The 16,393-nt window shown below is 39.7% G+C and overlaps 1 protein-coding gene across 6 annotated transcripts in view; it reads left to right on the forward strand.

Moving 5' to 3' along the window:
* PTPRG (protein tyrosine phosphatase receptor type G) overlaps positions 1–16,393 on the forward strand; it is a 725,147-nt gene that overhangs the window by 160,993 nt on the left and 547,761 nt on the right. For all 6 annotated transcript variants that reach the window (XM_082412077.1, XM_082412078.1, XM_082412080.1 and 3 more), the window contains exon 2: positions 12,571–12,675. In XM_082412077.1, the coding sequence (XP_082268203.1) occupies positions 12,571–12,675 (105 nt within the window). The remainder of the gene's footprint in view (positions 1–12,570; positions 12,676–16,393) is intronic.

Genomic DNA, 16,393 nt, shown 5'->3' on the forward strand with positions numbered 1-16,393 from the left:
AACAGTTGCTAAAGACAAAATCTTTGTCCTCTTGCAGAGATGAACTCGTGTAGTTTAATTTATTAATTGTCCTTTACTTGGGTTCCTTACTGTTCTATTGCTCACACCTACTAGTGGAAGAGACAGGCTTTTTTGTTGTGGTGGTGGTGCCTGGCTTTTGATTTTACTTTGGGGTAAATAAAAACGTTATTTATTCATTACATTGAAGTAAAATTGGTATATAACATTATGAGTTTCAGGTGTACAACATAATTCTATATTCGCATACACTTCAAAGTGATCCCCACCACAAGTCTAATTACCATCCATCACCATACAGTTGACCCCCCCCATCCCCTTCCCCTCTGGTAACCACCAGTTTGTTCTTTGTATCAATGATGTTTTATTTTGTTTGTTTGTTTGATACTGTTTGTTCATTTGGTTTTGCTTTTTAGATTTTTATATATGAGTGAAATCTTATGGTGTTTTTCTCTTTCCGACTTATTTCTCTTAGCATAATACCCTCAAAGTCCATCCATGTTGTTGCAAGTGGCAAGATTTTCTCCTTTTTTATGGCTATGGTCATATTCCATGGTGTATCTACGTCACATCTTCTTTATCCATTCATCTTTCAATGGACACTTAGGTTGCTTCCATACCTTGGTTATTGTAATTAATGCTGCAGTGAACATAAGGATGCATATATCCTTTCAAATTACTGTTTTCTTTTTCTTTGGATAAATACCCAGAACTGGAATAACTAGATCATATGGTAGTTCTATTTTTAATTTTTGGAGGACTCTTTATACTGCTTTCCATAGTGGCTGCAGTTTACATTTCCACTAACAGTATATGAGGATTCCCTTTTCTCCACATCCTTGCCACCACTTGTAATTTGTTGTCTTGTAGATGACAGCCATTCTGACGGGTGTGAGGTGATACGTCATTGTGGTTTTGATTTGCATTTCCCTGATAATTAGTGATGTTGAACATCTTTCATCTTTTCGTATGCATCTTGGCCATCCGTATGTCTTTTTTGGAAAAATGTCTATTCAATCCTCTGCCCATTTTTTAAATTGGGTTGTTTGTTTTGTTGCTGTTGAGTTATATGTGTTCTTTATTTATTTTGGATATTAATCCCTATTGGATATATCATTTGCAAGTATCTTCTCCCATTCAGCAGGTTTCCTCTTTGTTTCATGGATGCTTTCCCTTTGCTGTTTAGTTTGATGTAGCTGTTTAGTTTGATGTAGTCCCATTTGTTTATTTTTGCTTTTGTTTCCCTTGCCTTTGGAGTCATATCCAAAAAAACTCTCTTAAGACCAATGTCAAGGAGCTTACCGCCTACATTTTCCTGTAGGAATTTTATGGTTTCAGCTCTTATGTTCAAGTCTTTAATCCATTTTGGGTTAAGTTTTGTGTATGGTGTAAGACAGTGGTCTGGTTTATTAATTCTTTTGCATGTGGCTGTCCAGTTTTCCTAGCATCATTTTTTGAAGACACTGTTCTTTCCCCATTGTATATTCTTGGCTCTTTTGTTGTAAATTAATTGTCCATATATGTGTGGGTTTTTTTTCCTGGGCTCTGTATTCTGTTCCATTGACCTGTGTGTCTGCTTTTATGTCAATATGGGAGGTTTTTTTTTTTTTTTTTTTAGAATCAGCTGGGGAGGCAGAGAGAAGCCAGTTGGGCTTACAGCCATGCAATGTCCATGTTTAAACAATGATAAAATTGTTTTCTAAAATATATCACCCACCTAAGCTTCCTTCAGCATCCATAGCAGGGTAGTCTGTACCTCTACAAGCATCATACAGGCAGGTAATTTTTGTTCTTATAAGATATTGAGAATATAGTTATACACCATTTAGCTGTAAAAGAAAATAGTGATGATAAGTATTCTTGCCTTCTTTCTTTTACTCATCATATTTGTAAATAGTTGCTTCTAGTTTGCCTCTTATTATCTTTTTTAAAATTGACATGTATAAGCAATTAATTGCTTGATGAAACTAGTGCAAATCCTAATTCATGCAAAAAAGGGCAAAGGGAAATTGTAGAAAATAATAGGAAAATAACACTAAAAATGAGCTGAGTAGGCATTTGGTCAGGTGAATATAAATATTAGGCTGCTATTTGCTCAAAACTTTCCCTCCAGGAGCACCGGCGTCCTGCACATTTTATGAATGATTTGTCTTCACTCACCCTGGGGGCCCAGGTGAGGAGCCACTGTTTTCTGCTCTTGCCCGCCTCCCTCCAGTCCCCCTGCCACGGCAGAGGCACCTTTTCAAAGTGTACATTGGTAACAGTATTCTAAATTTAGATTCTGGTAATGGTTGCAGAACTCTGTAAATATACTAAAACCCATTACATATCAAGAGAGCTGTTTTAAAGGAAAGCACACATTAGACATACTGGTTGTCCTCTTGGAGTCCTTCACTGCCTTCTCAAGCTCATTCAGAGCTCATCCTGTAGGATGTTGCTCTTGTTCCTCTTCAACCTCCTTCTTCTCCCCCCACCAGCTCACCAAGCTTCAGCCAGGCTGGCCTCCTTATGCCACCTTCTTTCCTGCCTCAACATCCTCATACATGCTTTTCCCCTGTCTTGACCTCTCTCCTCCCATCCTGTGCATCAATGCCTTCAACTAAAATGATACCTACTTCCCTGATTAATCTCTCTACCTTCCTTCCCTATTTCTATTTTTCCTTACTGTATCATGCTTGTTTCATTTAATTTTCATATTTGTTTCACCGTGTACACAAATTATAATTTATGTATGGATTGATCGACCTGCTAGCGGAAAGAAAGCTCTGAGATGGCAGGAGTAATGTGGGGTTTGGTATGTACTGTTGAATGCCTTGGTGTACTAGTATCCTGCCTTGGAAAGACCAGGAATACTTGCCTAAATCTTACCAAATTCCCTAGAAATTTTCCTTTTGGCCAGAAGGAGTTAGGAACCACTTAAACAGATAGTCAGTGTGGAGGTAGAGTGGGAACTTTGTTGCCTAGCAGCGCACGCATAGACAGCTAGAGGCCACGGAGTGGTTGGCTGGCCAGGATTGACGTGGTGTCTTTAACGTGACCCCAGAGGTCACAGGTTCCTGGGTTAACTAGCCAGTCGGGTCTATCCACACTGTGACTGGTGTCTGGTGTCTTGAGCAAGGGGTGTCATGGTTGGAATGCCCTCTGTATGTGATCCCTAAGCCCAGAGCTTAGGGCTTGTGCCTCAGTGTGTTTTCTACCATCTACCGTGGTTGGGTACTATCTTGGTGGGTATTTTTGTCACTGTGAAGCTTGCTCTTGCCACGTTCTGGAAATGTGCATCATGGCACATTTTGCTAGGGTTTGTGGATGTGCCGTAGTTTTGAAATGGGCACCCAACAACATTTAAGTAGAGTTTTCTCTTTGCCCATTTCGTTGAATATTGTTCATTCAGTGTTTCACAGGGACTATATGTGTATGTATAACTCAGCTATATAAAAAGCCCAAGTTATAAAGTTTATTCTTTATTTCTCAGGGATAAAAATTATCAGGCATTTACAGTTATACATTTTAAACAAGAAAAAAATGAAGAAAATTTATTAATGTGTCACTTTGTTTCCCTAATTCAAGTTGTAACTTAATATTTATTTCTGCTTTAATATGAGTGACTTTCTTTTTATAGACAAATAACCAGTGTTTGTATAATTGTAGTTGGATATTCTCCACATCATGTTAGGAAAATCCCTCTACATTTTTCTGTTAGTACTGTCAGAACTAGATTTTATCTCAGACAATTGGCAATAGTGGTGGGAAGAGTGGCTTAGACAGCTTCTTCCTTTTGAAATCGTTAGGTTTTTAGTTTTTGAAGGCCCATGGAGAAACTGTTTTTCACTTGTGACGTTTATTTACTTTTGAGCAGGTGGAGAAACTGTTAACTAACAGATATTTCTATGATTCCTAAAATTCAATTTTGTGAAGAATAGTTGTAGTATAGTGTCAGCTGTACAGGCTTGAGAGGAATATCTGGTTCAAGGCTATGTGTTCTTAGGCAAGTTACATGCCTTTTACGAGTAATTGTACCTAAGCCACAAGATTATTGGAAGAAGTATATGAGCCACTATATCGATGGTACTTTTAATAATACCTTCCTCATAGGCAAAGACTGAGTTAGTAAATTACCTGTTATTGGGCCAGGCCATAGGTGGCAAACCCAAATGACCATAGGAACTAGATAAGAAAGGGACTTGACATGGGCAGGGTCATGATTCTTCTCTAAAGAGCTAGTCACTATTCACATAACATACATATTGGTGCTATTTGAGAACGAAGTTCATATTTCTCATTAGAAAATACAGATATTGGAGTTCTTTCTTGGATTTTCTCAAGTTGACAACTAATTAAACACACACGCATGCAAACACATACCGTGGGTGAAACAAGACATCTGGGTCCGTGGCTGTATTCAGCGTGGTGGCCACCAGTTGTAATGGCTAATCTGAATTTGCCCGTTCTGTTGATCATGAAGGATTCAAAGAGATGGCACAGTTGTCAAATTGGAAGTACAGATGTGTGGTAGTGGACATTGCTAAAACACCATCTATGCCTAATCCTCATGTTCGCAGGAATCTTACAGAACCAAGAAACTTGATTCTTTGAGAACCAAACAGATTAAAATGGATTGGAAGGGTCGGTTGGGTTATTTCTGTATGATGTTTGATATCAGGAGTCCAATTGTTTTTTAGGAAAGTGTCTCTGAGGAAGAGTGAACTGTGATATTTTTCAGATTTTCACCACAAATGTATAATGAGCCTCCATATAAATCATTGGTTCAAGTGTACCCTTTCTCGGACCTGTTGGGAAGCGTGTTTTTTATTTCTGAGGTTTTTAAACTATGATATAGTTGATAGCAGATGAATCGCTCTAATTTTTTGTCCCTTTTAGCCCTGTCTGATTTAAAAAAAAAAAAAAAAAGATTCTGCCTTTTGTTATCAGTGTTATTTTAGAGTAAAATAACAAATAGAAGTTCATTATTTTGCTTCTCTACCTGACTTAAGTAATTTCTACAAGCCTGTAAAAATGTGTTCTTTGTCCCCCTAGGATACTATATTGCTCTGATTCCTTTTTTCCCTTGAACTGCCTGTAAGTTTTAGTAATCTATTTTACTTAAAAAAAAAAAAAAAGTCATGGCTCTCTATTAGGTCTCTCTATCACTTTGGATGATGAAAAATACTTTTTTTGTTGTTGGAACAATGGGTACATTTGAATGTGATAAAATAGGTAATCTACTGTAATATAATCTATTGTATTTGAGCTTAGCTCAGTATCACAAACAACTAGGGGGACCATTTGTAATGCAGTAGTTACAAAGGAATGCACTTCTTGATTTACTTTTTGGGACACTCACTAAGTACATTTTACTACAATTAATTGAAATACAGGCACAAAGGAGATGAGAGGCTGATGGAATATTTAATTAACTATAATTTGATAATTTTGCCTATTGTAGTCACAAAAAAGATAAAGATTTATTCATTTTAGGCTGTTGTGTGGGATTTAATGTTCTTAAATGCTCTTTAAAATTTAGAGAAAATTATACTTGATAGAGAGATTTCACCATCCTTGAGGGATCTTTAATTTGTTTGTTGTACGAGCAGTTATAATAAATACAAACAGCCTGCTTAACTGCTTGTCTGCCATTCTGGAAATAGGCATTCTGAATTTGAAAATGTGCATGCCTGTTACTTATTTTTAGTGGGCTTATTTTTGGCAGTAACTCTGGCAGAGAACTAGGACTCTTTATATGAGAGCCATCCGTCCATCATCCTAAAGTAATTTTCATTCTGGCACTGGGGAGCCAGAATTTCTTTGTTCTAATGTTTTCAGTTTTGGATGGAAGCTGACCAGTTCTCCCAGGCTTCTGAGTCCTTTGGAATGACCTAGAATTGGACATATAGTTAAGTGGAAATACCCTCAAGTGTCACTACACTATTTTGCTTTGGGTACAAGATATGCGACTTTGTTTTAGATGGAATTTGGGGCTGTTCTCATTATAAACGGACTCTGGTTTCACCTTTACATAACTTCTGTCATATAATCACACTCCCCTATAGGAGAGCATAACATTGCTATGATCAAGTGGACACTGCTGGTTCAATATGGTAAGATGAAACAGTAATGTGGAGAACGCCGTGGGTATTTTGAAACGCTTGGTGGCCACAGTTTTCCTTTCTTTGTAGGCACCTCTGACTTCCTTTCATTTTCAGATATACAAATGCATGTGTAAATGGACCACTTTTGTCAAAAACAGTAAGACGTTAGTTGTACTCTGTAATTTCAATTTACACATTTGCAATTTTGGAAGAAAAATATTCTTTATCAATACGTAAATATGTTTATTTTTAATCTCATGTAGATTCAGTGACCCTTCTCTCTGACCATAAAACCCAAGAAAAGACATCTATGTCAAGAATGTTATTTGATGTAGTGTTTAGAGGAGCCTAGTCTCTTGGTATGAAAAATATTCAGCCTGTTAAGTTAACACAGAAGAGTTAACACAGCTTGAAACTCTTTTTCCTCCTCAAGTCAAAATTTCTGTAAAACACTGAAAGTAAGAATTATACCAAAGCCTCCTGAAGATATAGTTAAGGCAGATGGGATACACGTCTGCTTTTATATTCCCAGAATAAAAACATTTATTGTTATAAACTCTGTCCAATGGCTCTGGGAAATTAAATCATGCACATAGGAAACAGTTTTGTTGATATCTTCTGTGGTAGGTAGCTCTTAGGATATTTTTGTAGGAAAGGATTGGGCCTTTGGGTCTGGAAACGTTATTATCTTTTTCGCTTCAGGCTGGAAATGAGGTAGTCTCTGTACAAGTTCTGAGAGGTGATAGAGTTTCTGAAGACGCCCTGATGAAAAGACCTGTCACTCAGTCAGCTTTCTGCATAGGCAACCTACTTAAGATTCCTCCTGCTGAGTGAGCTGTGGGAATCATTGGCTAGTTAATGCTACTGGTTTTGAAATCTCTACTTCTGTACTGTTGACATTGAAAGACACATTTTCCTGGGTGATGGGAGTAGCTGGGTTTTCCCTTTAGAAAATCATATTATTATTATGCTATCCAGACCCTTGTAGGCTCCCCAGGTTTGATATTCCTCATGTCCAGGTTTGTTAGCCGTGTGTGTGGTTTGGTTAAACTTTCACTAGAGACAACCTCTTTGAAGAGGAGTGTATGGCAGTATATAGTTGGGCATCATTTGTCTTCTTCACTTGTTACATCACTGCAAACCCAATTCCTTGAAGCATTGTAAACCACTGAAAGCCCTCCTGAGCTTTCGGCTGTCAGCCGACTTCAGCTCCATAAACCGTAGCCGGCTTGGTGCTACAGAACTTGGGAGAATATGGAATGTATGTTTGCATAACACCAACTCCTCCCTCTTGGTAGTCACATGATAACCATAGGCAGATTTACACTTCCTGTCTGTTCTGAGGAGTGAAACTACATATTTTCATAAGCATGCACCATTTTTAATTGTGTAATTAAGCTGCTGACATAAGCAAGTAAGCAATTTGACATGAAGGTAAGGATCCGCAAAGGCATGCATTTGCATAATTTAATTTTCTGCACAGAAGATATTGAAAATCAATAGCATGATTCATAGCCTCACCATATCATTGCCATGCCGCCGTTAGGTGGCCCCTGGAGTTTAGAAGAGTTCGAAGAATATTAAAATTGATTGAATTTGGTGTGCTGAGTCTGCATCTTTACTTGGGAACCACAGATTATTTCTTTTTGCAAATCTCTGCTCCTTGCCAATGAGACATTACGTTGCTTAATATACTCCATATACAGTTTTTGACTGCTGTTCAAGTAATAATTTTTAAAAGTTGCTTTTAGGAAATACTTTGTCATATGATCAAAACACATTTGAAGAAGGGACTTGAAACTTTGTTTTCAATCATGCAGATGCCAGTAATACATGATTATGTTCTTATTTGGGGAAAAAGAAATCACACACTACTGACATAGATGGAATAAAAGGGAAAACTAAATATAGTTATCTTTAATGAATAGTTGATGTCTTAAAAAAAAAAGAGATCTGGTGCTGGCATGATGAAGTCCTTTGCTACCTGGTTCATTTCTGAGTTGATTCCTAAAGAATTGCTTATTAGATACTCAAACTAGTTCCTTCCACTTTCACGTTTTAGATGTTTGCTGTTTCTGATAGGAGAGTGGTGTTTAAAAAGCGAGACAGTAGGGGAGAAGATTGTGTTTTTGCTTATGGCTCATATAAGCACACACCAACACACACACACACACACACACACACACACACGTACTCTAGCCTCCAGCGCAAGCACCGTGAGCCTTTCTGGTGTTCATGTATTTATTCACTCACTCACTCATTACTGAATACACACCATATGCCAAGCTCCATCATGGGAGGTAGGCTGAGAGCTCCTTGTCTCAGGGAACTTAGAGCCCTTCATAGGCCATGCAGCATGCCCTTCAGATGCAGGTTTTCCTGCCCATTCTTACCTTGCTGGGCACCACCCACATTGTTCCTCAATACTCTGGGGAGTGTGATGATGACGGCCTTAACCCACCTTCCTTGGGACGGCCCTGCTCCCTCTGTCACTTCTAGTCTGTTGGTCTTTATACAGCAAAGCCACACCTCTCACATTTGGCCCAAGTGAACCCCCTTCAGACAGGCAGTTCCACTGCTCAGTGCAGATGCCCTACACCGCAGTGTGACATATGGCTGGGAAAGTATCTGTGCTTTGGGGTATGGATTCCATTACTTTGCAGTGTCAGGGGAGGACCTTCTGATGTGTCCCTCCCTTGTTTCTTGAGTTGGATATATCTTTGTAGACTTGCTTTTTCATTAATGGTTTAGTGGGTTTGGAGAGGTGACGTGTGTGGGACCCTAAAACCTATGGCCTGTATCCAGTCTGGTTAAAGACTGTTGGGATTATGGTCTACTTCTAGGTACTTGGACATTTTCACACTTACCTGATGAACCTCTGGACTCCGTAGCTTTGCATTCCCGGTAGGATGGGTAATGCAGCTGCTGGCGGGCTTTGTCCTCCTTTGCTGCACCCTAATATTCTCAAAAGTTCTGAGAAATAAAAGGCACTTCCCTTTCAGGAAAAAAAAGAAGAGGGGACTGGTGATGGAGACTGTGATTCTAGTGTGATCTTCTGTAAAGAGTATAAATGAATATCCTCATTCCTTCTTTACTTTTATACCTGGTTCATTTGTTTGTGAGCCGAATCTGGCTGGAACTCTGGTTCAGTTTAGATTTGCTTGTCTAATTGCTCAGGTCAACGCCACACTGGTGTGATTTAGGCAGCAGGCTATTCATTTCGGTGGCCAGGTCTTTACTAGAATTAAGACAGGCTTAGCCTGTCAAGTCACAGGCTGTGAGGGTAAGTTAATAGTGTCACAGATAACAGGGCCTCAGGTCTAGCTCAGCAGGGAAGTCGATGGTTCTTATCTCTGGCTGCAAAATAGAATCACCTGGAGAACATTTTAAAAAAAGGCTGATATCTTGGTCCCACCCCAGACCAGTTAAAGTGGAATCTCTGGAGGTAGGGTCCAGGGCATAGGGTTTTGTTTGTTTTGTTTTGTTTTTAAAGCAGCCAGGGTTAAGAGTCAGAGCTCTAGTTCAACAGTGGCCTTTTCTGCGTGGAAAAATTGATGATTAGGTGTTGAAGTGACTTGTTTGAAGGTCACCAAGGTCACATGAGTGTCACTGGGGGAAAAGTGAGCTTTGGTAAGTGATTGGTTCATGTAACTCTGAAGCCTTCCAGGGGGTTGGTTTCAAATTGGCTTTATCCTGAGCTTCAATTTTGTCAACAGGATTGATCCATAGATTTTGCTTTCTCTGGCTTGGTTTCATTTTAAGATTTATTATTTATTTATTTAAGTTATTTTTGGCCGTGTCAGGTCTTAGCTGCGGCACCCACGCAGGATCGTTGTTGTGGCATGCACAATCTTTCCTTGCGGCGCGTGGGCTTCTCTCTCATTGTAGCATGCGGGTTTTCTCTCTCTAGTTGAGGTGCGCGAGCTCAGTAGTTGTGACGCAAGGGCTCAGTTGCCCTGCGGCATGTGGGATCCTAGTCCCACGACCAGCGATCGAACCCGCGTCCCCTGCGTTGTAAGGCGGATTCTTTACCACTGGACCACCATGGAAGTCCTGCTTGGTTCCGTTTTTGAGCGCCTCTGCTGATCCCCTGCTTGACCCTCAACCATCCCCTTGAAGCTTCCAGCTCATGTCATAACACCTTCAGCAAGAGAGAGAAGAATCTCTCTGACTGGCCGGTGTCTCCATTCCCAAACATATGTGTCACTGGGGCTAAACACACCAGCCTCGTAAGATTGGTATAAGGACAACACCAGCTACTATGAGCAGAGCACCTTATTCAGCTCTGGGTGTGTGTGTAGGGCTTTTTAAATGCCTGATAACGTAGTGGAAATTTGTTGCCAAGTCTCTGTTTAGGTAATCATCACACCCCACTCCACCTGCTAGGTCACGAGTCATGGATTGGACAACCACGTCATGTTGCCCCCATCCCTGCCAGGTCCAAGGGTGGGCCTTGTTTGACTTAAGCCAGTGAATCACTGTAAACTGTGTCCCTGGCCCCAGGGTTATGTGTGGGAATGGGGACACGGTTTTTTTACTCATTGTTTTGATACAAGGAGGAAGGATTATTTGTGAGTGATTATTCAGAGTGAATTAGCTCTAAGAAGTATAGAAGACAGGTACATAAGATGTTTCCCACATGCATAGAAAATCAGTTGAACAATTAGGAAACTTTTTATTGGGTATGTGGTTGAGCCTCAGTTTCCTTGTCTGTAAAATGGATTTAAAAATACCAACCTCATAGGATCATTATGAAGGTAACACAAGTTACTGTGAACAGACAAGGAAGCCGACCAACTGTTTATTTAGTATGCTTTAGTGGAGGAAAAAATAGATTAGGAGACTAGGAGGTGGGAAATTTTATTATTGATCCGTAGAAGCTTAGAATGGTCAACTTCCTGAGGCTCTGAATGGCTCATCTGCAAGAGTATAGGATGAATTGGACCATATATATCTAAACCTTCATCTTACTTTAAAAATGGTTAGTAACTTAGGTTTTGACTTTGTCATTCAGGACCAAAGAGCATGCATAGATGACACCAGGTTTACTTTTAGAATGTGTGTTTGGATTTTACAAGATTCCCATTTCTCTCTAAAGGGCTCATCTCAAAAAAAAAAAAAAAAAAAAAAAGGGGGCTCATCTCTGTGGAGTAGCTTTGTTCAAGCATTGTTTCTTTTAAAGCCAGTCTTTGCAATTAACATGCAAGCATAAAGTACTTTACATGTTTCCTAATTTTTCTTCATGACCATCACATTGTCAACAAAGCTAATGCCATCATGATGAGATGATTATTATTATCACTACTCTGACTAATTTGGAATAATGTTTTGTGCTTTCTTGGTGCCATCTTAGTCTTAAACTGAATATGAATATACAGTTCCTCTAACCATTTTCCTTGCTTTTCAAAGGCACACTTGATTTTGTTTGGGTGCATTTAAATATTAACACAGACAGCTGGGATGTATTGTTTGAAGTGCAGTTCCAATTCATTTTGGATTCTGGGCACCTGTGATACTTGTCTTCTTACACATCAGTGCATTCAGGTGTGGGCTCACCACAAAAGAAATTTGCATCCATGAAGGAGCTGGGAGCGGAGGGCTTTGAACACTGTAGCAGGCAGATGGAAGCTCGCCATATTGGGGTAGCAGATTGGATTCATTCTGCGTTTTCAAAGAAATACATCATTAAGCAGTGTTTCTTTTCTGAACATTGCTGGCCTTGGAGGGTTTCAAGTTTCATATCTTCAGATATAACAGGTGACTATCTGGGGTCCAAAGTATGTGGAGGACTGGTTCACACCATGGGGTGTGTTCCAGGCCTCAGACTGTGCTGTGTTTGGATGGCAGAGGCCTGAGCTTTGTGGCAGGCATGCTTGTATTTGGTTCCTTGATCTGCTGCATACTTAGCTGTGTGACCTGGGACTGGTTACTTAGTGTCTCTGAGCTTTCATTCCTCCATCTGTAAAAGAGATGGAATGACCCCTTGCTCGATGAAGATCAAATAAGGCTAGAGGCCCTGTGCACCTAGGACATAGGCTTATGCATGTAGTTGGAACCAGAACCGCGGGTTCTAGGCCTACAGTTGTATGACCTTGGGCAAGCCTAAGTTACTCAACTATTCTAAGCTTCAGTTTGCTTATCTGAATGGACCCATTATTGAGACATTGTATCTACTGCCTGGTAGTTCCTTGCGAATTATATAAGATAATGTATGTAAAGTGTTTAGTGCATCTTGAGTTCGTGGCACAGAGAAAAGGCTCATTGTAAGCTATTATTAGTATTAATAATAATCCTGGTAATCTCTCTAGGTTCTCCTGTAGTTGTTTTTCTGTAAAATCAGGAGGTTCTGTTCAGTTACCCCCAAGGTCTGTGCTTCTAGGCGGTCACTGGGCTGTGTGTGTTTGACACCCCTCCTGTGTCCAGCGGGGTGATGATTTTGACTCACCGCGGCTCTCCTGTCTTGCAGCGTTGACGGAAGGCTACATGGGATCCCTGCACGAGAACAGACAGGGCAGCTCGGCGCAGATCCGCAGGCGCAAGGCTTCCGGCGACCCGTACTGGGCCTACTCGGGTGAGTTGACTGGTTCCCACCGCGATCATACAGGCCAGTTCACATCCCATTAAATTCATTCGAAAGCACGCTTTTAATCACTTTCACGCCTGATTTCTGTTTGTTCAAACCTTTTGTAGTTCACTAAAAGTTGAAATATTCAAGCCTGTTTTCCCTCAAGGTGATAAGTACCTTAATTTATCTCTCCCACCTGTTTTCTCAACCTGCTGTTTTCCCCTCAATTTGCATTTATTTCTGAACTTTACTTGTTAATGAGTTATTGTACCAAACTTGTAATTTTCCAAAAGACGCAGCCTTTTCTTGTCTCTTCCCAGTGGCTGTGATTTCAGAGAGCAGAAAATATAAGTCTAGTCTTCAGCTGCTAAATAGCTGCTAAATATTACAGCGTGTCACGTATCAAAATGACCTATTATGCTTTAATCTAAGAAATGCAACTTTATTTTCAAATCAAATCTTGTTAGTTGAATGTATTTCAGCCCTCTACGGTGTTTCTGTAGTTCGTTTCATTTTTTTTTTCACATTTCGCCTTTGAGCCAGTGAAGAGAGAGAGCATTGTTAAAACTATGTTGAATACTACATTGGAAATAATTTTCTTACATTTGAAGGGGCAAAAAAAAAAAAAAAAAAAAGATCTGCAAGAATATACAGGCCTTTCTGGCTTATGCTTCTAACAACTATCAAAAATAAGATAGGTGGATTGTTATTTCTAAAAGAGATTTTGGTGCACAAAAATACATGGAAAATGTAGCGTAGCTAATTAAGGAGGAATGCTTGAGGAAGACAGACCACTTTGGAAATCACTCTAGCACTGAATAATTCAAATTTTTGTATGAAAGTGCTTGGAGGCATGGAGTATTGGTCTTAATAATAAATCTGTGCATTATGCAATGTTGTTGCATACAGAACTGAAAGGTATTATTTTCATGATGATACTCTGGTTTTAAACCCTGAATTTCCACCTGCAAATCCTGTTAAATTCATGTCAGTGTAAAATTTATAGGCCTGATCTTTAATTACACCTTATCTATTGGCTTTTTGCATCCTTCTGTCTATTGATAAATCTCCTGCCCCTACAGGGAGAATAGTCTATCTGTTTTGTTTTGCAAGGAGCAGATAGTGATTCTGAAGTCTTCCATCACACCCCGTTCCTTGTGATTAGAATTATCTAATTAGAGCCTTTTTGTCACCATTTCTGATAAATGAAGGAAATTGGGAGATGAAGGCCGAAATTACATATATATAGCTTCTTGCCAAGAAACCCAAAGAAAATTTATCGTTTTGTACTCTGTGGCTCTGATATCAGTTAGGAAGAGGCATAAAGTGGCCTGCTATTTACAGTTCATCAATTTCGAATAATAATGCTGTTGGGAAATTGGAAGTTATATCCCATCAGCATCTACAATTGCAAATGGCCGTGAAGGAATGAAGGGCCTAAAAATGTTCCCATTACTTAGTTAAGAATGGACATAATTAGTGCAATCTTTGGGATGGAGCATTTGTTGATATTCTTAACTCTGGTGGACTTAATGAGTCTCCATTTTGTATTTCTGGAATGCATTGTGTCTGGATTTGGGAACTGTTTCTGTCGGTAGAACGGCTACTAGTTCATCTTCAGCGGGTTGGCATGCTCTTCTATAAAGATCCCAGTAGTAAATATCTTGGACTTTGCAGGGCATATGGTCTTTTGCAGCTACTCAAGTCTGCCTTATAGTGCAAAAGCAGCCATAGGTAGATGGACGAACTGGGTTCTGATAAAAATTGATTTATGAACAATGAAACTTGAATTTATTATAATTTTCATGTGTCAGGAAATCTTATATTTTAGACTTTTTTTTTTTCCTCAAACATTTAAAAATAGAGAAATCATTCTTACTTTTCAGGTTGTACTAAAATTGGCGGCCGGTTGGATAGGGTCCACAGGCCCTAGTTTGTCAACCTCTGTTTTAGTTGTTTTTTTTTTTTTCTGGAATCAGGATAAGACAGTCATTTGAAGAATCCCCCAGAAGGATATAGACTGGCTTGGAAGAACCAGTGGAGTAACTTGCTAGGTGTAATGGAAAAAATAAAAGTAAAAGGAGAAGAAAAGAATGAGAGAGAGAGATATCAGTTGATGGTTTATAGTCCTATACTTTAAACATCTTCCTGAAGATTCCATGGTGTCAGTGGTTATTTTCAGCAAAGTGGTGAAATATTGGTTCTCATGTCAAGAACACTTGGGATCCTTTAGAGACACTCCTTAGCATTTGGCAAATAGATAAAGAAAGGGCAGGAAGGAGTAAGAGTTGTTGCCTGTCACCTTTGGTACTTCAGACAAGGGCCTTAAAACCACAGTGTACCAGATGTTGAACTATGAGCTGCAGTTATTACCTATAGGTATAAATGTTGTTTGGAAAGTTGGACTGCCAAAAGAAAGGTCATTATTTGCAGAGGGGAATGGTTTTAGATTTAGCAGAGGTGAAGCAGGCCACTTCTGAAAGACTGGTTTAATGGTCCAGATTTTAATATCATGACTCTAATTCACAAGTTTGTCTTAGTTCCTCCTAAGATAAAGGCATTGGTGCTTTGGGGGGTATTGTGTGTGAGAGTGTGAATTTTGAAGTCACATAGACTATGGTTCAAATCTAAGGCTTATCTCTTAATATCTTTATGATGTTGGGAGGGCATTTAACTCCTTGGAGCCTCAGTCTCCCCATCTTTGAAATAGGAATAATTAATAGGACTTCCCTCATAGAGATGTTAATGGGAATGAAATGAGATGATGTGTGTGAAAAATTTAACAAATCCCTGGTATAATGTACCTAATATTACTTCTTGCTGTTTTTGGCACTATTAGTACTTTTGCTACTGTTGATATTGTTGTTACTGGAATTCTCAGTTGGGTGCTATGATTGACAGTGGGTGATCCCTAGGTAATACTTGGAGCTAACTAGCTAAATTCTATCAGCCATAATTCACAAGAATTGCCCATTTGAGATGTGGGAATGAGGGTTAAGCCAAAACTATCCTTAAGTTCAGGGCTTGGCAGACTAGAAACCAGCACCTGTTTTTGTGAGTAAAGTTTTATTGGAACACAACCACGTTTGGCACTTGTTGATGGCTACTTTCATGTTACGACTGCAGAGTTGAGTAGTGGCCGCAGAGACCTTTGACCAGGAAGCCTAGAATATTATTATCTGGCCCTTTACAGAGAAGGTTTGCAACTCCTGATCACACTGATACAGCCTGGGTTATTGAGCAGATGTTAGCCTGACTCATAAACAAAACTCTCCAGAGATTTGGAACATGTCTCTGTGTTTTCTGGCCTTGCATTTCCCTTGAGCTGAAATATCCCCAGCAAATGTTCTAGGTAGCATTCACAGTGATTCTGGTGGTCCTGCTCTCGGAAAGTACTGGAAGGGACAAAGATGAGGGAGTGATGTGCTTCAGGAGGTGGAACGGGGAGAGAGGAGTGGGTGTTGGTGGTCCAGGGGCCCCTGGGTTCTGGTGTCCTAATCATTAGGTTGCTATTGGATACAGGGTGGGTTTTGGTGAATGATGCTGGTCTGATTATTCTGGTGGCATCCCACCTGGTCACTTGAGGAGAGTTGCGTAAGTATTTGAGCTGTGGAGAACTTGTTTTACAGATATTGTCATGATAGCATTTCATTGATACTAGTGTGACTTATCCCTTTAGGACTAGCCGAGTTATTTCAGTTTCACTGCATCACCTTGGATAATG

Source organism: Balaenoptera physalus (assembly GCF_965194825.1).
Source record: "Balaenoptera physalus genome assembly, chromosome: 11".
In the NCBI taxonomy this organism is placed as follows: domain Eukaryota; kingdom Metazoa; phylum Chordata; class Mammalia; order Artiodactyla; family Balaenopteridae; genus Balaenoptera; species Balaenoptera physalus.